Source organism: Falco rusticolus, chromosome 1 (genome assembly GCF_015220075.1).
Source record: "Falco rusticolus isolate bFalRus1 chromosome 1, bFalRus1.pri, whole genome shotgun sequence".
Lineage (NCBI taxonomy): Eukaryota > Metazoa > Chordata > Aves > Falconiformes > Falconidae > Falco > Falco rusticolus.
This window is the reverse complement of record NC_051187.1, coordinates 51383420-51407714: the sequence shown is the minus strand read 5'-3', so window position 1 is coordinate 51407714 and position 24295 is coordinate 51383420. Positions and strand designations below refer to the sequence as shown.

Below are 24295 nucleotides of genomic sequence, written 5' to 3'. Positions count from 1 at the left end.
GTTCAGCACGTTGCGGTGTAGGCTGATGGAGTTCAGCTGGGACTTCCCATGACACACATGTATATTTTTAATTAAAGCAGTCAGCTGGCTGTCTAATAAGAAAAGGCTGGGGGTGGCAGGGCAGGGTTGTCACTCACTGCTCTTGTCACTTTGCTTTCATCTGTTTGTCTCTGAGCTGTTTCAGTGCTGTAAAATCCTCCTCTTTCATAGCCAGTGGCCATGACAGATTTCCTCTCATTTTTTCTGTTGTGAGGAATGTGATCCCAAGCTGACTGCTTATCTACAAATTGCACTTTCTCACATTGGCTCACTGCCTTCCTCCTGGCCTGAGAGGGCTGCAGTTGCAAAGTGTGGAGATAGTCGCATTTCTGTACAAAAGCTTTCCTTTTCATTCTGCACCTGCTGCAAGAAGTATATTTGCACTAGGGATGATTGCAAAGAAATTACTGAAAGCCATTTGGGTGTTAATGACTTCCAGTCATTAAGGCTTTGACAGGATTCCTGGAAACAAGAGATTCCACCACCAATTCCTCAGGCCCTTTCACAGTCTGCAAGCTCTCAGCATTCAGAAAGTTTGAGTCATGTAGGGAGGGATTAATAGCTAATAAAGTAACATTTTTATTGTCCTGCATTATGGTTAGGAACCACCTAACCACCATGAAATAATTACTGTCTTGGCAGCACTACTAACAGTGCACCATGTTTTATAAAATTTATAGATCTTTCCTTCAAAAAAAAAAAACCTCAGAACTCTGGAAAGCATAAAATTGCAAAAAAAATCAAGTGGCCATCATTCTGAGAGGGCTACTGAGCATCACAGAAAATAAGTTTCCTCCTGTCGTTAGCTTTTGCTGAATTTATGCCCGTTGGGTAGAAAAACTTGGACTTTTCCCAGGACTGTGAAGGCGGGTTGGGAAGTTGCAAGCTTATAGACCTTTCTCTTGTTGTTCTGAACGTTGTGGGTAACTAAACGTAGGCTTATGCTGAACTTTGTTTCCCTTCAGTGTCCACTTGTGCCACTCCTAACATTGCTCGGACTGCCCTGCAGCAGGATAGGAATGTGTTTGTGCAGGCTGGACACGTACAGAGCGGTTAGACATGAGGCTGATGTTGCAAATGAGGGGCACAGCAGTGAGCTGCACTGATTGAGCCCAGCATCGCTGTTTCTGGCTGTGCATAAACAATAATTTGTGTTTCTTGATGTACACACCGCTGGGTGCAGGAACAAGCCCTAGGACTGGTCTGAGAGGGCTGTGCTTCAGTCAAATGCAGTCAGGTTTTAATAGACCTGGTCATAGTTGTCTTTTAGCCAGGATCTCCCTTGCTTCCACGGCAGATGCATCGTCCTGCTTTAGGCAGAGAGATGGGGTTATTCTCACCCAGCTCACTTTTCTCTTAGTGCCTTCCAGCTGGAGTTGGTCTCTCCTACCTAGTCGTCTTTCGCCTCCACCTCTCCTGGGAGCCAGGCCAGCCGCTGGGACATTGTGCAAAGGGAGGACTCCTTTCGGTCACATAATCAGCTGCAGAAGAGGAGCTATTTCAAGAGGGTCTTTCTGGAGGGTAGCTCTGCCAGACTGCCTCCCTTGCCAACGCAAATGGCAATTCATCTTTCAGTGGAGTAAAAAGCCGTCTGCACCAAACATGAATGTGCACTTTGCTCAGCCCCTTCTGATATGGTGGTTATTTTCGTAAGGCTAAGGGTGAACTACAAACATTGCATTTCAAGATGCTTTAGAAAGCAGGAAACATGGGGACTGCAGAGGCATGGAGTTGAAAGGATAGTAATTTTGTAGAGGATTGGAAGGATGGTTTTGGAAGGTGGGGAAGTGTGAAACCAGTGACATTTTTGGTAGGGAATACAAATAATGCAGGGGTTACCAAGGGCTCATTTAATTTCTTTTGGAATCTTTTTGCTGAGAAACGAATGCTTTTTCTTCAGTGTTTTCTATGACAAACATTTTCATTGGTCTGAAACAGCTGAATTTTTAAAGGGTGTTTGTGCAAACTGTTTTATAAAAACAACAGTTTAGAGGAGTGGGACAAATTTCATTAGACATTAATATTTAGGAATTTCATTAGATCAGCAGAGCTTTGGAAAAAGGCTGCTTTGAAAATAACGTGTGCACAACCAGACTCCTGCTTGTTTGCTTGCTCTCTCATGCTCTGGCACTTGAACTGACCGGTGTAAACGAAGAACCTAGTGACCTGTCGCACGGCATGCTTTACCTTGTTCCCACAGCGCATTAGCTGGCACAGCCATTCATTACTTGGTGCTTTCCCAGAAAACCCTTTAGGAACCTACTCCCAATCCCTCCCCCTTCTCCAGGAGGGAGGCCAGGAAACTTCTGGGCTGTCCCATGGGGCGAGAGTCCTTTGGAACAAGTTAAAGCGGCTGAGAAGCGGGTGTGGCAGTGCTTGCAAAGGACACTGCTGCTTAGTGAAGAGCAGCCACAGCAGCTAATCCAAGTCTCCTGGGAGCCTGGGGTGTCCCTCTCCATGGGAAATGTGCTTGCATGCTTATCTGTTGGCTGAGATCAGGAACTCTTGAGAAGCTTTCAGCTTGGTGTTTACTTTTCTCCTGTCCCAGCAAGTTTAAGGAACAATTCTGGAATACGTTTACTCCTTAATAGCTTTTACCTAGCTTTGTTTAAAAGGTAATTTAGCCTCCAAGTTGCAGGAAGGAACAGAAGAGCTTGCAAAACCCCAGTATATTCCCCACAGATATGCCAACAATACGTCTATTTCTATGCCAGTGCAAAAAGGGAAAGGGTAAAATGAGAGCAACCTGCTTCTCTGTTGGACAAGAGGAATATTAGTTAAGAAAATTCTGAAAATTACATCTGGGCTGTTTATCTAAGGCTTGGTGTTCTTAAACAGAGGCAACTAAGTTGTAATAATGTTAAAAATCTATCATCATCATTGATGAATTTTCAGTAGTTGGTTATCTTTGCCATTTAAAAATGTCTCATTTCTAGTCATAATTTGTCTGTCTTTGACTCCCAAGCATTGGAGCTTGTTCAGCCTCTGAGTACTAAGTCAAGTATTAATGTTTACTGCATGCATAGGCTCTTCTGTTTGAAAAGCACTAAATGTGTGGGGTTTAGTTCTTGTGTTCCCTGCATGGTTGTCTCTGAGCACTCTTGAGTTTTACACAACTTGCTTGAGAATGGGAATTCCTGAACTGATCAGTCTTCTGTAGCAACCATCCCAGTAGGAAATAATACATATACGTAATACACCTTTTCCACACAATATTCATGCTGATGCCTCTGAGAACAATGTTAATTTCTTTAGCCACACAGTCACTCAGGGCTTGTGTAGGAGTGCTGATCTGGTGTGACGTTGTATCCCCAAGTAGGACCCATCCCCTTGCATGTAGTTCCCAGATTGGACTCTTCTATGGCTGTACTGAAACTTCTAATGCTGGCTTGCACACAACATAAAAAAACAAACCATCGGTATTATTTTACGTTTCCTTTCAGATCGTTGATAAAAGCATTAAGTGATATAGGGCTGACTGCCAACCTTGGAAAGTCACTGTTAGCACTTACCCCCTTTCCGAGGATTACCCTCTTACTAAATTATGTTTTTGACATATTAGTTGCTCTTTCTTCCTGTTTGTGCTCTTTTGGACAGGGCCTATTTAATCCTCTCTCTGCTTTGTTTGGACATGAAGGGCTACAGTTTCCAGATATGGTTTCTATTTACATGTGACTTGCTTATTTCATGTGTGCTCACAAATCTTCTGGCCTGAGGGAGATTTTCCAGGTTATTTATTATTTATAATTGCAGATGTTTGTATGCACAGATACTCTAAAGAGAAAAATGCATGTATCAATGTATGTATATGTACATAAATAATGGCATTTAGAATTTTTGTATTGGTCTTATTTTGAAAAGTACATTCTTTAATTTTCAGTCTGATGATATCTTTGCTTTGCATTTCATGTTTCTGCCAGAGGGAAATTATTGCGTAACTTAGTAAACACTGTGGGAATACATTGATGGTACTGAGCAGAACTCCAGCATCTTAAAAACCCTCAGATTTTATCAGACCAGGCAAGATCTTTTTTTTTTCTTTCTTTCTTTAAAAAATAGTATCTGATTTGTGTATGACAGTGCAGGGAGGCAAGGGATAGCTGCTTTTCAGGAGGCAAACGCAGCCACAACCTCATAAAATCCATTATCTAGATCACTTATATCTCATGTCCTCTGGTGCTGTTCACAGATCCTCTTGTTGCTTTATACACTGAGAACGTTACTTGATGTGCAGCTAAGTATGAAAAGGGAAGACAAAGGAGAAAGCACTTCTGTAATGATGATTGACAGGAGACTTCCTTTCCAAACATGTGTGCATTCTTTAAACGTTGATGGTGGTGGAGAAAAGTCATTATTCATATTTAATTCCAGCCAGTGTCTTTTTTCCTTTGTTGAATCTCAGTAAGAAATTTGCAGATCAAATAGTTTGAACCCAGGTGTTGCCTTGGGGTAGGTGCTGAAGTGTGGTGGCATGTATTGGTATTTTAGGAGGGTTTGTAATTCTTGTTTTTATTTGCTGTCTGTTTTCCTGAATTATTCACAATACACTAAGGAGCATACAGTCAGTGGAGAGGATGCTGTGCCTTTCCTGAGAGAGGCTGGGTTTTTTTCCCATCCTCTGTATGTACGTTTGATGGTACTGTAAATAGCCACTGCAGTACATTGTGGCTGCCAGCAGATGAGTTTTGCCTTTCTGAGCAACAGGAATGCAAGAATTGTATGAAACCTGCAGAAGAGGTTTTGTTGTCCGTGTTTAATATGGGAGAACAAATTCAACCAGTACAAACAAATCCAAAACAAAATGTCTAGTCCCAGGTTTTATGCGTGATAACTCAGCCTGATTTATGCAAGTTAAAAAGGGCATAAGAGGGCAGGGGGAGGGTAGGAATTCCTGCCTCTGTCAAGTAGCAAGTTGGCTTTAACATAAATATCTGTGAGAAGGAAGTGGAATTGTTTGAAGACTGCAGTTTTCTGGCAGCTTTTGTCTACCTGCTTTGTGCCACAAATACATCACTTGTGGCCCGTACCCATGAACAGGGTAGGTGAAGAACTAAGGAGTTGTGTGCTCCTTTAGCAGAGTGAGAGATTCAAAGGGCCCATGGAGATGATGTGAACTGAAGTAAGGTGATGTGTACCAGGGGGCGATTTCCTGCTGTTTGAGTAGCAAGTACTACTGCTGTTACTGACAGTTGGCCACTGTGCCCCAAAGTACTTCTTAAAATTTCACTCTCTTTGACATTTCTCCACTAAAAAACTTTTATTGCAATATCCACAGCTGCTCCAGAAATAATTAAAAACTTGAGAAACCAGCAGTGCTAATAACAAAAGTCCACCAGCTGCATTTTTCCACCTTTGATCTCCTTCCTTTTAATGGGTGTTGAAGTTGCATGCCAGTGGGTGTGCAGGGAAATGTGAGCTGGGGTAGCTCCGCTTTTTTGGCAGTGTTAGAAGCAGATGAGGATGGAGAGGAGAAAAATGGTACCCCATTGAAGGGACTCTAAAATAAAAGGACAGAAACAAAAGGTGGATCTGAAGGTACTGGTGGTACAGGGATCTCTGGGCAACTCTAATGTTCTCCCAAGGCATCTGGTTGATATCAGCATGATGCCATGAACTAATCTTCTGCACTTAATTCATAAAGTAATCTTTCTAGTTATTACACTATCTTTTTGTTAGTGAATTCTTTGTTGAGGATCTTAATACTTTTAAGCTCATTTATATGGGCAAGTCCCCCAGAAGTTATGACAAAATAGCTAGGGAATAAATTCAGAGCACAGCAGCTATTTGAGTTATTCCACTTCTGTTTATTCAGCAAGCTGTTCTGGAGAACTTGGGCTCCTTCCCCATGTAGATGGATCCTGAGTAAATGTGGAAAATTATTTTTTTTTTAATTTGCATCATGTTGATAATACTTGGTTTATAGAAGTGTAATAAACTATAAATAATTGTGTGCATAAAAAGAAGACTGGCCAGGAAGAAGCAATATGATTTATTGCCGAATTGTGAAATAGTACAAGGCCCTTTTGTTTTATACTGAAGCAGTTTTACGTATCAGAGTAAAAAAATCTTTCTCTTATGGTTTTAGTCACTTAAGAGCGCATATGGTGCATTTAATTTAACAGGACGTCATCAAGATATTCTTTTAATTGCCACAGATAAAAGCAGCCCAGATCCATGGTGGCGGAGTGCTTTATCAGCACTGCTGACTCTCCTGAAAAGGGGCCCTGTGCTGTGCCTGGCGCAGCAGAACAGGCTTGCGCTGAGGCAACAGGCAGAAGCATTACTAATGCACTTCTTCCAGCCAGCCTGCTGACAGGAGCAAATATTAAACAGTTCAGTGTACTGAAGCGAAGCCACTTCTCGATTGATCTCTGCATCTCTACTCCGTGCCACCACTCTCTGAGACCGCAGAAGCCCGCTGCTCTTGGTTTTGACAGAAGACACTCCTGTCTCCTGCTGAGAAAGGTCAGGATCGGTCAGACATCCCTGTGAAATGTCTGATACCCTTCTGCTAACCTGTGTCTGCTGCTTCTCCAGAAAACTGATGTGGCTCGTGTTTAATTCACATGATCTACATCTGTATGGAATCATCTGTATGGAAGTCTTAAACACGCAGGCACTAAGCTCTTGCCGCAGCATTGTCCCAAACCAGTGCCAGTCGTTGCAGGGGTTGAAGGTTGATGGTGCTTGACTTGAATTTGTGAAGACTGGCATGTCTGGCTGTGCCAGAATTAGCCATTAGGCTTTTACCACCTAAAATGTTGAAAGGATCCATTCTGTTATGCCCCTTCTTATCAGTTTGAGACTGTCCCCTTCCAGTGTGCAACTTGGAACACTGTTCATAGGCAGGGCAGCAGCAGAAGGGTTTCTGTCCAGTGTCAGGGGAAGCTGAAGGCAATTCCTTAGGCACTCTGGGCAGAGCAGGTGCAAAGGTGAAAAATAAAACTTTCAGTATGCTCCTTCAGTACCCATCAAATGTTCCAGTGCAAGACTTCCTTAGGGATTTTGTGCCGTTTGTTTCCTAAGGCTGCTGTGTCCTGGAAAGTGGCACAGCCATGGCGTGGGGTTCTTCTGCTACCTGCTGCTCTTCCCAGCCCTGAACTTCCACCACATGAAATGGCGTGATTCGTTGTTCCAGAAGAGGGTTTGGTCAGCAGCAGCAGCCACGGATGTGGAAGCAGGAGTGCTTGAAAGCGGCCCACTAGGAACATCAGTAAACTAAGTTCAGCCTCTGCAACACTTACCTCTTCATTTCAAAGGTGAAGGGGAGAGTTCTCCTCTGCGCCTCTTGGCTGCGTGACCACAGCGGCTGGCCAGCTGTGGCACAAACCTGCTGAACCCACAAATTCTGAACCCCAGTAGCATCTACTGCAGCGCGAAGGGGGGGTAAGGTCAAAGGCCCAGCAGTACCAGCCCCTATAGACACCTGTGTAGGGTGAATGCAGCAGCGGGGCTCGGTGCCGCTCGCAGGGGGCGGGCGGAGGGCCCAGCACCGCCGCCTTGGGGGGAAACTGGGGGTGATGGGATGGCGCCCGGGGTGACATTTAGGAAGAAGGGGTGGGGGGGGGTGTCGGGTTGTAGTCACTGAAAGGGGTACAAGGGTAGGGTGTTGTTGTGAAAAGGCCTCCCGTGGTCATTAGCCCTCAGCTGGCGGCATTTCTCGCAGGTCCGGGACCGACCGGGCATCGTAAACCACTTTCGGTTAGCCGGCGGGGCGGGCCGGGGCCGGGCCGCCGCCAGCTTCGCTCCCCGGCGGCAGCGGAGGGGGCCGGGCCGGGGCCCTGGCGGCGGGGCGGGTCCCCGTCAGCCGCCACCCCGGGCCGGGCGGCCCCTTCGCCCCTCCCCGGGGCCGGGCCGCGCCGCCGGCTCCCCGCGGCGAGGCGAGAGGCAAGGCGGGCGGCGGCTCGATGGCCAGCATGGCGTGCGAAGTCATGCCGCTGCAGAGGTACGTGTCCGCCGGGGCGGCCCCCGGCCCCGGGCTGCCCGGCACAGGGAGCCGCGGCTCCGGCCCTGCCGGGGAGGGCAGCGCCGCTCCAGGCCGGCTGCCCGGGCGCCGGGGCAGCGGAACCAGCCGGCGTGTTCGCGGGGGCTCCGGGGGTGGGGTGGGAGCTCGGTGTAGCCCTTCCCTTGCAGGGAGCCTGCCTGGGGGTGTGGGGGTGCGGGCGCTGCGGGGCCCTCCCCTCCCGGGGGCCGTGCAGCCGTGGGGGAGCCCGGCCGGGCCTGCCCCTGCAGCCCCCTGCAGCCCCCTGCAGCTGTCGGCTTACACACCCGGCGCCGGCTGCAGCGGCACGGGCGAGAGGTGTAGTTTTTCTTAAACCCTGGGAGAAGTTAGGGGTTCAGCCCTTAGGAAAGGGCTGGTGTTCTTCCACGATGCCGAGACACACCTGCCTTCGGCACCGGCTGGGAGCTACCTGTGCCGGCATGCGTTCCTGCCCGCGGTCCGGCTGGGAAACGGCAGGGCACGGACCCGGGGGAGAGGGGAGCGGGCACAGGCCTTTTACCGAGTCATTCATTTCAATTTTTTTGTTATTGCTACTTTCAAAATTAAGCGGTCCATATCTCCCGTAGTCTTACTCAAATGGGCTGACTATCAATCTTTATGTAAACCTACCAAATAGTAATTCAGCACGCCGCTTCAGCACTGCGGGGGCAGGGAGGGGGGGGTGCTGTTTCAGCAGAAGCTGCGGAGTTGCTGCTTGCTTGGACACGATAAAATAGTAACCGAAATTGCTGCCCAAACTGTTAATGTCTCGATAAAGCGCGGGGTCCACTGCAGAGGAGATGTGGAGGAAGTCTCCTTTGCAGTAGTGCAGTCACGGCGTTCCATGTTGATGACTGCAGAGAAACAGAAATGCGGTTTGAATGTCTTAAAGAAGTAGTCATAGTGCACCATTCCTATTTGAAGGACCAGTCTCACATAATATTTTTAACCTTTTCTATGTTCCCAAGGATCTAACTGTCCTAGCAGGAGTCATAACAAGTGGTTGTTACTGTGCTCTTGACTGTTCACCCTAGGGGAAGATAGGTCTCACAGGGTAGGTCTAATTAGGCTCTTTGGTTTTGTTTGTTGCAAGGGTTAACTCTTGATCAATTAGAAGTGTGCTCTGCACTTCAACACCAAAATTTTTTCTTCAAACTCCTATTAAGCCTTGAGCACAGTACAGAATTGTTTGAGCTTTGCTGTTAAAAAAAAATTATTCATAAAATTCTGTCGTCTTTTCCATCTTCTTGATCTGTTCTTACTATATGTATACTACACTTTTAGCACCTGATTTTCTTTGGACCTAGGGGCAGACAAGCATAGACTACTAGACCCCTTTACAGTTCTCCAGGTTGCATCTTTATTTTCCTGTTCTTCCTCTTGGAGCTTTGTCTCCTCCATTTTCAGTGCAGAGGTTTGCTGCAGAAGAGGGCCTTGCTGGCTTTGAGCATTTTTTTGCAGTTTCAGAAAGGTGGTACCCAGCAGTAGCCACCGGTTATGGGTAGCAGTATCCTTGAGGTTCCTGTGAGGTGGACAGGCTGATGGTGCTGTTTTGGCTCGGCATGGACAGCTTGTGGTACATGATTCCTGTTGCTGGGTCTAAAGCAGACTAGTGGCAACCTCCAGGTGCTGTGGCTTGGGGCACTTCCCAAGTTGAGAGCATGCACCTTCCTCTCTCAAGAAAGGGAATGAGCTGCCAGCAGTAATCACGCTTGATTCCCTTCCATGGTGGATGAACTCTCTCCTGCCCGTTTCCTGCAGGTGCCCCTCTCTGCTCTCTTTGGGCCACAGATTGCTGCCATGCTGTGCCTGCCATGGGAAACCTCCCGTGCTGAAGCGATACGAATGCATTTCTGTATGGCTGGTGTGTAAAACTTGGGAGAGGGAGAAGGGCTTTGTTTAAGCAGCTGTGATGAATACATAGCGTTTGGCACTAGAGCGGCAAAGTATTGTATCTGTTAAGGTATCTAAACTGTGAGTCTGTCTTCCTAAAAATCGTATAATGTGCTCTTACAGAGCCAAATGTATTATATGGTGTCATTTTATTCTATATATAGAAGTTTGTGGAATAGCACATGATGGGATATGGTCGCCTGCTGCAAGGGAGTGACAGTGGGGATGTCGGGGTTATGTTTCGTTGCATGGGAAGAGGTGGAAGACCAAATGTGTTGACCCCTCCACTGCAATAGGTCCTGCGTTGCACAAGCACTGTAAAAGGCATCTGTGAATGTCACACAAGTTGCACTACTGATTTTCCGTCAACCTACCCGCCAGTAATGTCTCTTCTATTGCTAATAGGCTAATGTGTTTTCTGAATAGCATTAGCTTACTTTAATAACCTAGATTCCTAGGAAGTTAGAGTATTACTAGTGCTGTTAATGTATGGGTTAATTCATTTATTCTAGCTCAGTCTGTTGCAGGTTTTACGAAAGCTGTGCCGAGCTGAAACCTGTGGTGGCTGCTTAAGAAAGGCGGGTGCATGTTCAGGCCTCGTTTGTGATCAGTGGCCTCTCTTGCTCTGCACTTTGCTGAAACAAATCAAAGCAAAGGAAGAATGAAGCCATCACAAATATTTTTAGAAAGTGCATCTGATAGAATTAGGGAGTGCGACTGATCTGTTTCTAACCCGTACAGTAGCAGTTGTCTGCATGGGCTGTCTCACTTGCAGTCCTCATCGGGGTTGTTTGATTTACCTCATCGGTTTGTTTGCTTGGGGGTCTTTGACAAATACCCAGTATTTTAGCCTGAGAACACCGTTTGTATTCCACTGGACTTTTTTTTTTTTTTTTTGAATGATGGCTGTGTTCTCTTTAACAGATTAGTGAGCGTTTTTCTGTGTAAAGTTGTATTGTAAATAAGTCTGATCCTTTGGACTTTATCACTTTCTATCCAAGGTGCTGGGAGTGCTTGACAAGCCCTAGTGAAGTATGTTCTGGAAAACGTACGTGAAGTGTGATCTCTGAGGGTGGAGAGAACTTGTGTCTGATTTTTGTTTGTTTGGGGTTTGGTTTGTTGTTTTTTTTTTCTGGTGGAAGAATGAAGAGAAGTTCAAACCCGTGGTTCTGATCTTCCTCTACTCATAGGCTATTGCAAAAGGCTACGTGACTTTTTGGCCTTCTGGGCTCACATTTGACCCACAGCAGGGTACCCTGTCTTGTCACAGCTGTGACGTGATGGGTGTAGGAGCATGTGGAAGCACTTTCAGGGTACCACTGGGTGGATGGTGGTGAGGGCTCTGACAGAAAGGAAAATTATATGGAGATTTTCTGTGGTCTTTGCGGTCGGGGTATCCACCTGATTAAGCAAGAAAATATGAGTATTTACCTAAAAAATGGACTCTTAGATATCTTTATTTGAGGAATGCAAGCTTTAACAAACAATCCTGCAATCAAAATCGGTGGTTACCTAGTAACAGTTCTTCACCATCATAATGCAACAGGTATGTGTGCGTTATGCAACTTCACACTGTTAAATTCGGAGAAGAGGTGAGACTTTGGCTGGTACATTCATTCCGCCTCTTTCTGACCCATTTTCTAGCTTTATCCTAGTGAAGACTATTGCCAAACCACAAGTAGAAGACAAGACACTGCCCTGTCTTTCATAATAAGCCCCAACTAGTTTAAGAAGTAAAACAACAAAAGCAAGCTGTTTAACATTGACGTCATTTTATAAAAGATAAACATATTTGCAATCCAGGAGGATAGTGAGTAGAAAATAATTATACAAAATTATGCTGTCAAGGGTTTCAGTAGATTCAGATATGTTAATATAAATGGAAAATCAGCCACTTGCTCACAGTGGCATTTAATCAGCAAGGAGTTCTACTCCTTTGAGCTTGTCATGGGATAGCCTGTACTTCTCTGACGTTGCTTTGAAGTGGGAGAAGGTGTGCAAGAAAGCTTCAGTGTATTTTTTTTTTTTCCTATTCAGGTAATGTGCCTCGGTCTCAGTGCCCCCTCACGCACAGCCTGCGCAGCTACACCTGTGGATAATGCAGTATATTCTCAATGCCTACAGCTGTGCTGTAGGTTAGCCTTTCCTAGAATTAAAAAGATCCTCTTCTACATTTGGGTACTCGTGCCTTAATCTTGCAGGTGGAAAACAGAACAAGAAATAGTACATGCCTCTCAAATGTGTGAGAGTCATCCTTTGTATTCACCTCGGTTTGTGTCTATGAAATAGCAATGCTGTATTTTGAATGCCAGGTAAAACAGGAGACAGAAGCTCACGCGTTTGGAAAGCTAATAGGGAATTCTCCCCCAAAGAGGACACTTTCTCTGGCCCTGCAGTGACATTGCTGCACACCGTGATGTTGCAGGCTTAAGACGTAGTTGAGACACCCTTAGGAAAAACACTGCTGAAGAAACAGCTTTGGGGAAGGTGGTAGCATCCTTTGGAGATTAATATTTAAACCAACACCAGTCCACCCCCGCCCAAGTTACTGGAGACGTTTTTCAGAGTATGTGAGCTCAGAATAAAGAAGTGGCGTTGTCCACCTGGTATTTTGACATGTGGCTCATTTGGTGAGTGGCTTACACAAGTACTTAAGCATGAGCTTAACTTGGTTTCAGTGGTAAGCATGGCTAGGTGTTACGTGTAACTGTTGTGAAGACTGAAGATAAGTATCTGAAACAAAGTGTTACAGTTTTGACTATAAAAGTTACTCTTCAGGGAAAATGCAAATGTTTGCATGGAAGTAACTCTCACAGAGAAATAGCTGCTAAAGTGACTATATGGTGCATTCCCCCTCCCTCCTCCTCTGATTAAGGTTATAAACAAGAGTGGCATTGCTCAACAATTGATGGTGAGTGCTGACTTGTAATGATGATCATTGTATCACCGCGGTGTTATCATGTTAGATTAAATTTATGGTTACTTTTGCATCAAGGGTGATGCTTTTCTTCATTCTTTTGCATAACATACCTCAATATTTATTTGAAGGAAATTTGTTTTGAAGGCTTTATTTGAAGGAAGAAGCTTATATTGCCTGCTATTTCTCATTTGCAAAAACATTACCTTTTACCCACTGCTATGAAGCACAAGCTATGAGTAAATCACTCTATTGAGAAAATAAGTATGTGATAAATTTTCATGAGCAGTTTCATCTTGCGTTTGCCACAAGCTTGAAATAACTTATGGGGAAATGACCTTGGAGGGGGGAAGAAATGCTGAAAAAATTGTGAATAAGACACAGCACTACTGTGGCCTCAAAATTGAGGCTTCCTTGAAGCTGTTTTTAGTGGTGTTAACGTTGGATGTCAGAATAAGTAAATAAATGAGATTGTTAAAATCCTCTGCAATTGCAAAAATGGCATGTCAGTTAATCCAGGGTGGCACAGTGGTTCTAAATGGTGAGAAGAAAACAAGAGGGAGAGAACTTTAACGTCTTAATAAGTCACCCAAACTTAGCCTTCCTTCTCCTCCCCCTAGAAGCTGCGTTAACTTTTGATATCGTTAGTGATTTGACACTACTGAATTTTCAATGCCTTTTTGTTTGATTGCCTTAAAATTAGAAGCAGCTATCTCATTGCCTTAAAAATGTATTGTCACTAAAAAAGAATTCATTTATTTTTAAGTCCAGAATATCTGTGGTGGAACAGAAAGTGAGCCATTTCTTTATCTCACTTTTGAGGTCAGAACAAATAGAGCCTATGGCAAGGCATTAGGAAAACATGACCTTGGCTGAGCAGCATGGGCCCTTCAACTCTGGTGCAACGTGTAGATGCTTGAGTCAAAGTAGGTTTTCATGACTATAAAAAAAAGTGGTGATTATTTTTATTTTTTAAAATTTGAGTAAATGTCCCATTTAACTTTTGAAAAGAGATGTGGAGTAGGAAAGCAGTGATAGCTTTCCAGTGGAAGTTCCAGTGCCAGCAAGTCAGGATAGAAAAACTGCTGATAACTAAGTGCAAATAAAACAAGGGCGAGGATCCCTGAGGCACCCTCTGACCTGGGGTGAGAGCTCAGGCCAGCGAGGGGGTCGGGACTGGAGTATCCTGTAAATAAATTGGGAACTCTCAGTCTAAATGGGTGTATTACAGCTTCAGCTCTGGAACGGGCTCAGCAGCTCCTGTATTCTTTCTGAAGGGCAAGATGAGACATCAGAAAAACAAAAAAAAAAAAAAAAAAGGAAACTCATCGTTGGGTATTTGAGAATGCCATGGGTGAACGGTTGCCCTTAACATTCCTGTTGCAAAAGGGGGAGGCAAAAAAAGGTAACTGTGGTTCTGTAATGGAAATATATTGTTTAACTGTTACACTTCACCCGAGCTTTACTATTTCCTTCTTTAGAGATCGAAAGGCTGTGTTGCATGAATGCTGTAAAATACATGTGCCTGAAAATCACCAGCTAAACTAACTGGTGGGCGATACTGGCGTTCCTTCCAGTCCGACAGACTTTTTTGTCAGCTCAATGAAGGTCACAAACATAATAGTATTACTTCTTTGGCCGTAAAATAAAGAGAACAACTTATTTTGGTTTGGCTGGTTTTTGTTTTGGTTTTTAGCAAGAAGGACGTGATCAAATATTTAGATGTCCTTTAGGAGTGTGAGAGATTGCTGTCTCGGGTATTACATGAAACAGCAGTTAACTTCTGTTTAATCCCTTGGTTTAGGGAAGCTGTGTATGTGTCTGAGAAGAAAGAGACATGTATTTTGCACTCACCTGCTTGGCTATATAGTCAGTGATAGCTGAATAAATAAATTTATTTTTTTAAAAGTTATGTCGTCCCTTCAGTGCCTTCTGGCCATAAAGCATGTGTAAAGCTGGACAAAACTTTGAGGGTATAAAAAAACCCCAAACCTACAAAAAACTGAAACCCAAACCACCTAATTTACTACTAAACCTGCTTGCCAACCTTATTGGATAAGTTCTTTGCTGGGCAAGGTGGAAATTTAGACTGTAGAAGAGAAGCACATCAGAATGACTTGTCCCCTCCATGCTGTGGCCAGCTGACTTGCTTTGCTAGGTCACTGTGCCAGGCATTAGGCGTCCCTTTCTTTCTGGAAGGGTTGTATATCCCTTTAACCAGAGAGGAATGATGCAGCCCAAGTAAAGTACAGTTAAATGCTTGGCGTATCTTAATGACTTCTAGCATTTTCTTCTGAAAGTATACATGGTAGATAGGGCTACCTAGCAGTATCAATAAACGCTTCAGTACAAGGTGTTCTAAAAACAAGTAAGCAGTTGTTTTTTAGTCAGCATAGTGTGAATGATAGTGATAGTCTCCTGCGTGGAAGGTTTTAAACCAATTTCTAGCCTGTTTATTGTGTAATATTAACTGATGATGGTTTATGATTCATATCTCATATGGTTTTGCTTGCTTGCCTGTCGCTTGCATCTGAAGCCATGTGATTAGGTATACACAGGTTTAAAACTTCTCACACACAATTCTTATTTCGTCCATTAAATTAATCTGTGTTTGCGTGTATAATATGAAAACATATCCGTTTATTATCTTACAGTATGAATAATTTTTTATTCCTTAAAGTATTTTAATCAAAACAATCCATGTGCACTAAGTGATTGTGGTAGGGCTTGGTAGTCTCACGTCTAATTCGAGGGATTGTGAATTATGTGAATAGCTGGTTTAAATCTGTTTGCAATTTACACAGCTCATGTCTTCCAGCTTGCACAGGTGGGTTGACTAAGGTACATGAAGTTTGGGAAAGATGTTTGGGTTATGTTGTTTGCAGTGATTTAGTGGTGAAATAGGTAGTGTGCTTTACTCAGATGCAGGAGATCTTTCTGAAGTCAGAAAATTTTTATGGTTTCCTCAAAAGTCTAGATTTCCTAGTTAGCTTAGAGCTCTTCATCCCAGATACAGCTACTGATCAGTGCTGCACGTGCAAAACTATAAAGCACTATTGGGATAAAAGAGGTTGTACACAGCTACAGTTATTGTCAACCATGTGAAATTCTGAAACAGGATGGTCTAAATGAAACTAGTATTTGGTTTCTGACTTCTAGAGCTTCTTTCTTCCCTATTACCAGCTAATGATTTTAAAATATTTTTTCTTCTCAGTTGCTTTGTGTGAGTGGATAATGTTTATAAACATAAAGAGGTATAAAACTTACTTGAACTTGTGGAGCAGCGGTTGTGCTTGCTGTGGAAGAAAAGGAAGGAAATGCAAGAGGTTTCAGAGTTCCTGCTGAATACCGCTTTTCCATCTGATCTGTCAAAGGAACTAGTGGGAGTGTGAATATAAAAGTTATTTGGGCTTTTTCAGTATGGTTGTGCTTCTGTGACTTGGAAGTTAATTACAAACCCTGAGATGAGGAAGGGTTTTTACTGTGGAAAAGAAAGCATGTTTGCTGCAGCTTTGACAGCTGCCACTTGTACACAAAGCAGCATTTGGTGTCGTTTGAATTTGCATGGATGCACAGAAATCTTGATGGTGATGTGAACTTTTCTGTACATAAGAAAACATTTTTCATGTTTTGTGTCCACTACTGGGTCTTATTCACATCGAGATTACAAGTACAGTCATTAATGTAATGAACTGAACATAACAAAACACTTTACTGGCAGCTTTGTGAGTTTAAATAGCTTCTTCACACTTTAAAAAAAAAAGTATATTCCATAAGTGGTAAATAGATAATGTGTGCAAGCTGAGAGACTGCATGCCATCAGAGGAGGGAGCCTGTACCTGGCAGAGGTTCTTACCCTGTGCTGTTGTTGCAGGTCATCTTCTAGTGAGGGCAATGATGGACACTTCTGTGTTTCCCTTCCTTCCATTTCCCTCCCCTCAGGTGACGTTTGCCTCACTCACACACAGACAGCTGCGTTACCTACCTTGCTGCAAGCAGGCGCTGCCAGCCTGCTCTGCACTGCTCCATGGCTGTGCGGGTCTTGGAGGAGGGACGACAGCGGCAGCCGACTGCAGCTCACTCTGGGTGCTGGAGACAGGCTTGTGGAAGTGGCAGCAAAGTTTCCGGTAGCAGCTGTGCTCCCAGTCTTCTTGGGGAGCTGCTGAGAGCTGCCTGGTCACTGTTGCGGTAGAGGCAATGTGAGTTTTGGCAGACCACACCGATTGCACAAGCAGCCTGTCTTCCTTCCGGGCTGTGGTATTTGGTGTTACCCTTGAACTGGTATTTCGGGCTTCCCGTGCAACGTGCTGGAAGGTCTGTTCTGTAGATGTCTGTGGCTATCTCTCTATGAATCTCTGTGTACCGTATGGGGGGTCAAAATGACGCAGAATTGAACTCCTGTGATTTTTCTCTGGCATGCTGGCTTGCTCATCTGCCCGTCTGCCTTCGTGGCCTTTCTGATTCCCTTGCATCCTTGCCTCCTCCCTCGTGCTCTTGCCCCCTGATGAATTTGGCGTTCATATTTGTGGATCTGTTACAACATTGGCTGGGTTCAAAATAAGCGGCGTTGCAGTCTGCCTCTGGCTATATACAGTGGCGGAGCAGGGTGCTTACCTGGCCGCAGGCCAGCATCAGCTCAGCTTGCACAGGGAGCTTCCTCCGGCCCGGTAGAAGCTGCAAAAAATATTGGGTGTTTCATCTCCTAGCTACAAAACCTGCGGAGATGTTCCTTTCCACTTTATTCTGTGCGTGGAGAAGCTTTTATAAATCAATAAATAAAATCCTTCAAAATTCAAGAGATTAATGGGCTCAGGCAGGCTTTTCAAAAATCATCCAAGCTTGATCTACTTCAGATCTCTGTTGAAGTTGGTTGGGGTGATCAAATCTGCTGAGTGACTTGAGTTTGAAGCTGAGCTGACCTCACCTAGAGCATTCTCCCATATTCTCTCATCTTCTGAACAAGCTCAGAAGTAATAGGTGCCTTCACAGCATGTCAATGCACCGGCACCTGTGGCTCAGCACCTGTGGCAATGCCGAGTGCTGGCAATGCCGAGTGCTGGCGCAGCCCCAGGGGAAAGCAGCAGGGAGGTGCTTGGTTTCCAGCACCTGTGCGGCGTTATCCTTTCTGCTTTTGTTTAAAGTAATTTATGCAGCTTCCCATCTTTTCTGTCAACATGCTGTGCTCTTCAGCAGATCCAGTTAATAGTCCTTTGGGGGCGAAATGACCTGGGTGGCATTTCCCGCATGATTAGAAGAGGACAAGTGTCCTGCTCTGGAGGGTTACAAGGCTTAAATGCCCAGCAGGGCGACCCTTTTATCTGGTTGGAACAACTAGGTGAAATTCATGTGAAGGCCCTTCTTAGAGCAGCACAGTCTTAAATTGACTTAAACCATCAGTCCACCACACCTTTAAGCTTCAGCATCCCAGCAGCTCATTCTTACCCTTGTGCCAGTACAGGCGTGATGAGCTGGATCAGGGAACTGGTTGGCCATACACCAGGTAGTTATGTTTGAGCAAGGTCAGTTGACCGCTGAAGCACCATTTTGTCAGGGGAGCTCCAAGCCAGCCGGTGGCAGCCTCTGATCTCAGAAGCCTGGGGAGATTGCAGCATAGTCAAATCGACTTGCCACAGGTGCAGTAAAACTGGGGAATTCATAGCCTAATGCATACACCAACAGCCATTTCTTTCATCTCTGAAGATGTCATTTGGTTTTTTTCTCAAATTTTGCTGTAATAGATAAGTTGTTTAATTCTGGAACAGCAGACAGCGAAAGGCTTTGGTGGTTTTGCTGGCAAAATGCTTTATTGTTGCTATGGGAATAGTCCTCGCATGCTACAGAGCTGGAGTGACTCCTGGCCACTAGCAGGAGATCTGTTATGCCATGTTTGTGGACACTGAGAAATGAATTGGATTCTCAGGATTTAAGGAATGTAACTTAAAAGTTTTCTTCCACGAGCACAGTCAGAGGACAAAGTAGACATAAGTGTTACCTCTGTTTCACTTTTGTTATCTCTGCTTTATAAGAGTATCTTGAACTGCAAATACAAGACAGAGCTGCATACTAACTTTAAAAATATGTTTTATTTTTAGCTCCCAGGAAGATGAGCGGCCTATGTCACCCTTCTATGTGAGGTATTTACTCATTTGTTTTACTTTATTTTTCTGTGTGGGATTGACTCGTTATTGGAGTTTCATGTGGGGAGTGATGCCAGAAATGCTGAACAGACTGTAATCAGACTGAGGATTAATGTTAAACTCTTAATTATTGCTCAGCTAGTGGGATGAATGAGTCTTCAGAGATGCAAACTCTGTTGTATTTTGTATTTAGAGATGAGGCTCAGGGTTTAGTGCCAGTCTTGTAAGATCTTAATTAGAAGATGGACATTCGCTTCCTCTTTTCTTCAGTCATTATGCAGCATAGATGCCTGTCATGAGTAACTTGTAATCTGTGGGCACAGGAGAGATTTTTGCCACAAGCTTTGAGGAACTGGCAGCGTGTGCTGCTCAGAAAGAAACCAGGAACCAGATGGTGAGTCAGCAGCCCATAGAGCAACTGCTCCGCTGCTGCAGCCCAGAAAAGCAGGAGAGTGCCTGGGTCCCCAGCGTGCCTGCCTGGAGGGAATAGGGCTCATGCTGCATTTGAACAAATTGCGTTTCTTGTTTTGCCAACTGGAGGGCAAAGTCACTGCTTGTAAAAGGCCTCTCATTCTATTGACATCAGTGAAAGTTTGCTCTGCTTGCTTCAGTAGCAGGCTCAATTCCAGTACTTTCATTTATACTTAGTAGAAGAACAGGAGCCAGGGCAATTAACAGTGAAGGGCTGCAGAGGAGGGCGGGCCAGATATTATAATTGGGTGCTTTGATCTCTGTAGAGTTTAAACAAATAGAAAGAAATCCCTGTGGTGCTTTTTGTGAGAGCAGTGATATTTCGGATTCTTACAGTGGTCTCTTAAATTTGTTCATTCACTTGCATATATTCCTATTTATCTTTGTAGCTTGAGTTTTTTCTTAGAGAATTTTTCTAACGTAATCTACAGAAAGTGTGCATTTCATGCATACTTTTAATATGCAGACTTCCATTAAAACTGTGGGTCAGTGAACCGTTTATGCAGCCAGGCTAGTCCATGGTCTTGCCTTCCTTCCTGTTGATGCACCATCATTCCCTGCAGTGTATTTGTGCAGATGTTGCTTAGTCTGTGCTTCAAAAGCTCCAAACTGTCTGAGGAGGTTCTGCCTTTTCCTTTGGGAGATTATTTTGTAGCTGCATACCTTCCGTTATCATAAGTTTTCCCCAGTTTAAATCCTCATCCTGTCTTTCCATTGAAAATGGTCCCTTTCTTTCCTTTTCTTTCTGGCTGAATGTGACCTTGAAATGATGGTAGGCTTTTGTTACATTTCTATATGTCTTACTGCTTAAAACTGTACTTTCAAGCCCTTTCCTGGGTCATGGAAAGATGATCCAGGTAGGAGATTCCTGCAAGGTCAGCTGAAGAGATTGCCAAGGAGATGGGGAGACGAGGAGTGGACCCAGGGAAACTGGTGTCAAAACAAAGGCATTTCTGAGAGGCAGGGAGCGGGTTTGGAAATGTTAAATGGACATGTGGGCGTATTAGGATGGGGAACAAAGGATGAGTGTGTCCATTGGAATGAAGGGACGGCTTTCCATTAGAATATTTCTTGCAAATAGAAATATAACAGTCAGGAATAAACACATAGTGGGAAAGTGAAGAAATGGCTAGTAGGGGCAGAGAGAGAGCAGCACACCTTGCAACATAAGGCTTCATGCCAACCTTGTGTCTTCTGTAACATTGCTGAGACACAATTACTTGTAAGTAAAGCTAGCAGCTTGTAAGTCTTGCTGCTGTTTGTCACACATCAGAAATGTGTACTTCTGAGGTCAGTTGCCAAGTGCAGTTAATTTGGCAGGACAGCTGGTGCTGGCTGGGCAATTCATGGTGCTTCAACAACTGAGAACTTGAGTGGGTGGCCAGTTTTTTCTGTGCAACTTTGAATGTTCTAATTGTTGCCCCAGAGTTGTGCATGACGTATGTAGGAATTGTGTTTCAGACCATGGAAAAGGAAGGGGAGACAGTCTGCTTTAGCTGTCTGATGGTCAAATCTATTTGTATTGCTACCAACCACACTTCATAGTTTGAAATACTGTTCAAGTAATCCTTCAAGTGAATCAAGAATGTGTATGTACAGAGCGGCCATTGCTGCACACAGAGGGCTGTACAGGTAATTATGCAACAAGGTAATTAAATAGGAATGAGAGCTCTTTAGCTTCCAAACACTGCACAATACTTGGCTTTTGCCAGACTGAAGGAGCATCATGTCCCTCCGTAAACGAGTTTTGGTAGGATCAGGCCAGAGACTTACTATTCTATACGCTATTTCTTAAAATGGCACTGATTTAGGGGTTGTCGATTTGTTTGAGTTTTTTTCTTTAGACATTGGGAAAGTCATGACCAAGTGTAGAATTAATTACCACTGCTGCTTTGTAACTGAATAAGCAGTGGGTAAGTGGTAAATGAGACAAAATGTGACATAGGTTTGTCAAGAGAGGTGGTAGCAGTACAACTAAATTATTTTTTATAAGACTTTCCAGAGAGTGGAAGAAAAGGAGTATACTTAATCTGTCTGATGTCAGTAAAATGCTTTATATGTCATGCTATCTATATGGGGAGAATGGGCATTATACTAGAGCTTCAAGATGGGTAGAGAGGGTGTGAGACCTACAGGTACTGCTGTAGGAGAGGAGGGAGGTTGCTGGTGGAGTTCCTTAAGTGTCATTGACTTTTTTTTCATTGATAGCCACTGGCATAATAAAATAGAGTCATGCTCATGAATTGGGCTTATAGCAGAAATCTAGGAAAGGTGAATGGGATGAGGGTGTCCTTCAGGAGAAAATATATGACGATGAGCTATGATACAGGATGGTTGAGGTAGATACAGATAAAGATAAGCATGAAATATAAAATACGGGATGAAAAATAGTAACATAGGTAATAAAGTCATACATCTCAGGACTAATACTGAAAATCCATTACATGAAAGGGGAGTTCCTCACATTTGGAAATGGCAGGGAAGAAAAAGATGTGGGCATTCTTGTTTGTGGAGGGATGGAAGGGAGGTATGAGATGAAAATGAAATAATCAAGTTGAAGTAATCACATGACAGTGGATATATAAAGTGAAGTGTTTTCAGTATACTTAGAGAAAGAATGGATGCCCTTGCACAAGAGTCAGATGAAGCCTCGTACAGTTTCAGTAACTCCATGTTCCAATGGCATTAGATTTGTGAAGATGATTAGAGAAGCAGGCAGACCCTGGTATAAGATGGAGAAAATAGCAGGGAAGGCTTATTCACCATAAGAGATAAACCAGAGTACACATATTCCCTTCAGACTTTAGAGAGGGGGAAGGATTGTTTATGTTAAGTAACAATACTGACGCAAGAGAAAATGTGTACAAACAGGCTATGAATAAATTTGGGCAGAAAATCAGAAATTTTGTAACTGGAGCCCTCTTTTGTTTGGCACTGCAAGGATGAGATGGGCTTGACTAGTTTGTAAGATCTGGGGTTTGTGTCCATTCATCTACTGCTGACCAGGGTTATTCTCTCCCTCCCTGTACGCCTTGGTAAGATGATTTGTTGACTCAGCTGTGCCCAATAGCAGGCAAAGAGATTTCTGGGCTGTTAAAAGAAGAGCCTTGCTGGGTGATTGATTGTTCCAGAGAGCCATGCCTGAAGGCCATTTATGTTCCAAAACCTTTTGTTGCAAAACCTTGTGGCAAAGGGAGTTGAGATTGTTAAAAAATACGTAGTGCTGTTCCTTGTATAATTCTGTAGTGAGACTGTGAACGCCAGCTGTACTGAGTAATCGGTACTGAGAAACACTCTGCAGTTTTGGGTAATGAGAGCAGCATCTGGCAATGGCAATTCCCTGTAAGCACACTTCCACTCAACGTGTGCAGTGAGTTTTTAGAAGACAGGGAATCTACAGATGTGCTTCGTGCTGGTGTATATGCTTTAGATTTGACATCAGTCACATAGATGGTTTCAGAGGAGTTTCCTGATGACTATATCCTGAGATAAACCAGAGTGATATTACAGGGAAAAAAGCAAAAGCTTTGTAGTGCGGAGCTTTCTTGTTAACGTACAGAGCATTCAACTGAAATTGGGATGAGAGCTGACATCACAAGCAGTGCCAAAAATCTGCATTGCAGATACCCATGAGTGCAAGGCAAGGCACTGGACAGTTTCACCTGGTTTAGTACTTCTTTTCCTTGAAGTACTAATATCCTGTTGGCAGTATTCAGTACAGCTGACTGTTTCTTCTTTTAGCAGTTGTTATTTGAGACAACTCTTTTTATATAATGCAAGTCAGGTATTCTTAGCCTGTAGTATATTGGGTAAGGTGGTTTGGTCTGTTTGTTCTCAGGTCAGTTTTCTGAAGAAACTGAAAATTCTTGTTCTAGTTCTCGTGCCTGCTCACAAATTTGCTTGGCCGCCTTCCCACTGGATGCCGCCCCCTGAGTGGGACATACCAGAAAAGGCCCACAGGATTGCTGGACCCTTTTACAAGTCATGATTACGTTGTGTGATGCACATTAACGTCCTGTATCACATTGGCACTGGCTGAAAATAAACACCGGCCTGCTGGATGCATCTGCTCACATGTCCAGCTACTGTGCAGGTCAGAGTTCCCCTTAGGAGTATTTCCCTTCTCTGTAGAGGAACCTGTACAGACTCAGCCATCCAAATTCTCCAAGGTAAGTTGAGTGGCTTGTATGAATCCCCTTCAGGCTTGTCTCTGCTCCAAGCAGTAGGTGTCAGTGTGCACCCATCATAAAGGGTGATCCCAGTACAAGTGAAACAGCAGGAATCCTGAAGAAAACAAGACAGTTGCTTTCAGTGGGTTTAGTTTTCTGCATGGTAAGAAGGTAGTGTCAAATATAATGTACTGCATTTAAAGAAAGGGTAACTGAATCTGAGCTCACAAAAGCATTAAGATGAAATGTTTCAGAAAACACTGAAAGTCTGTCCTCTGTGTGATGGGACATCCCAGTAACTAAAAGCACATCTCTATTCTTAAACTAATTATTTTCACATTTTGTATGGAGACACAATCCTCCTTTTTGGGAAATGTGTGTCAGTTGAAGTAGTTGTCTTAAAATAGATCCAATGTGAGTCTGCAGTATTGCCACAGTTGTGGAGAGTGAAAAGTGTTTCAGCTATGTAAGTACCTATGAAATAGGAATTTCCTAGGCCACAGGTTGGAATAATGTATTTGGAAGGACTTCAGAAATTTACCATCTGAAATGCCAGAGCCATTTAAACATCTTCCTCTGTGCTGGAATGGCAAAATGGTAAGAAGCTTTTGCATCTGTTGAGGCTTTCTTACTGTTGTGCTTGGCTTTAAAAAACAAAGAAACAAACAAAAACAGGGGAAAAAATAGC

General features: G+C 43.9%; 1 protein-coding gene across 11 annotated transcripts in view; it reads left to right on the top strand.

Moving 5' to 3' along the window:
• The window catches only part of FAM13A (family with sequence similarity 13 member A), a 133833-nt gene that overhangs the window by 64699 nt on the left and 44839 nt on the right, over positions 1-24295 (top strand). For 7 of the 11 annotated variants that reach the window (XR_005102993.1, XM_037379238.1, XM_037379230.1 and 4 more), the window contains one exon: positions 18923-18964. Coding sequence is in view for 10 of the 11 variants with exons in the window: in XM_037379238.1 (XP_037235135.1) it covers positions 18923-18964 (42 nt within the window). In the remaining variant the exon portion in view is untranslated. Of the gene's footprint in view, positions 1-7897; positions 7985-12514; positions 12544-14089; positions 14236-18922; positions 18965-24295 lie in introns of those variants that run through there. The other 4 variants (XM_037379268.1, XM_037379254.1, XM_037379263.1 and 1 more) reach the window with 3 other exon arrangements.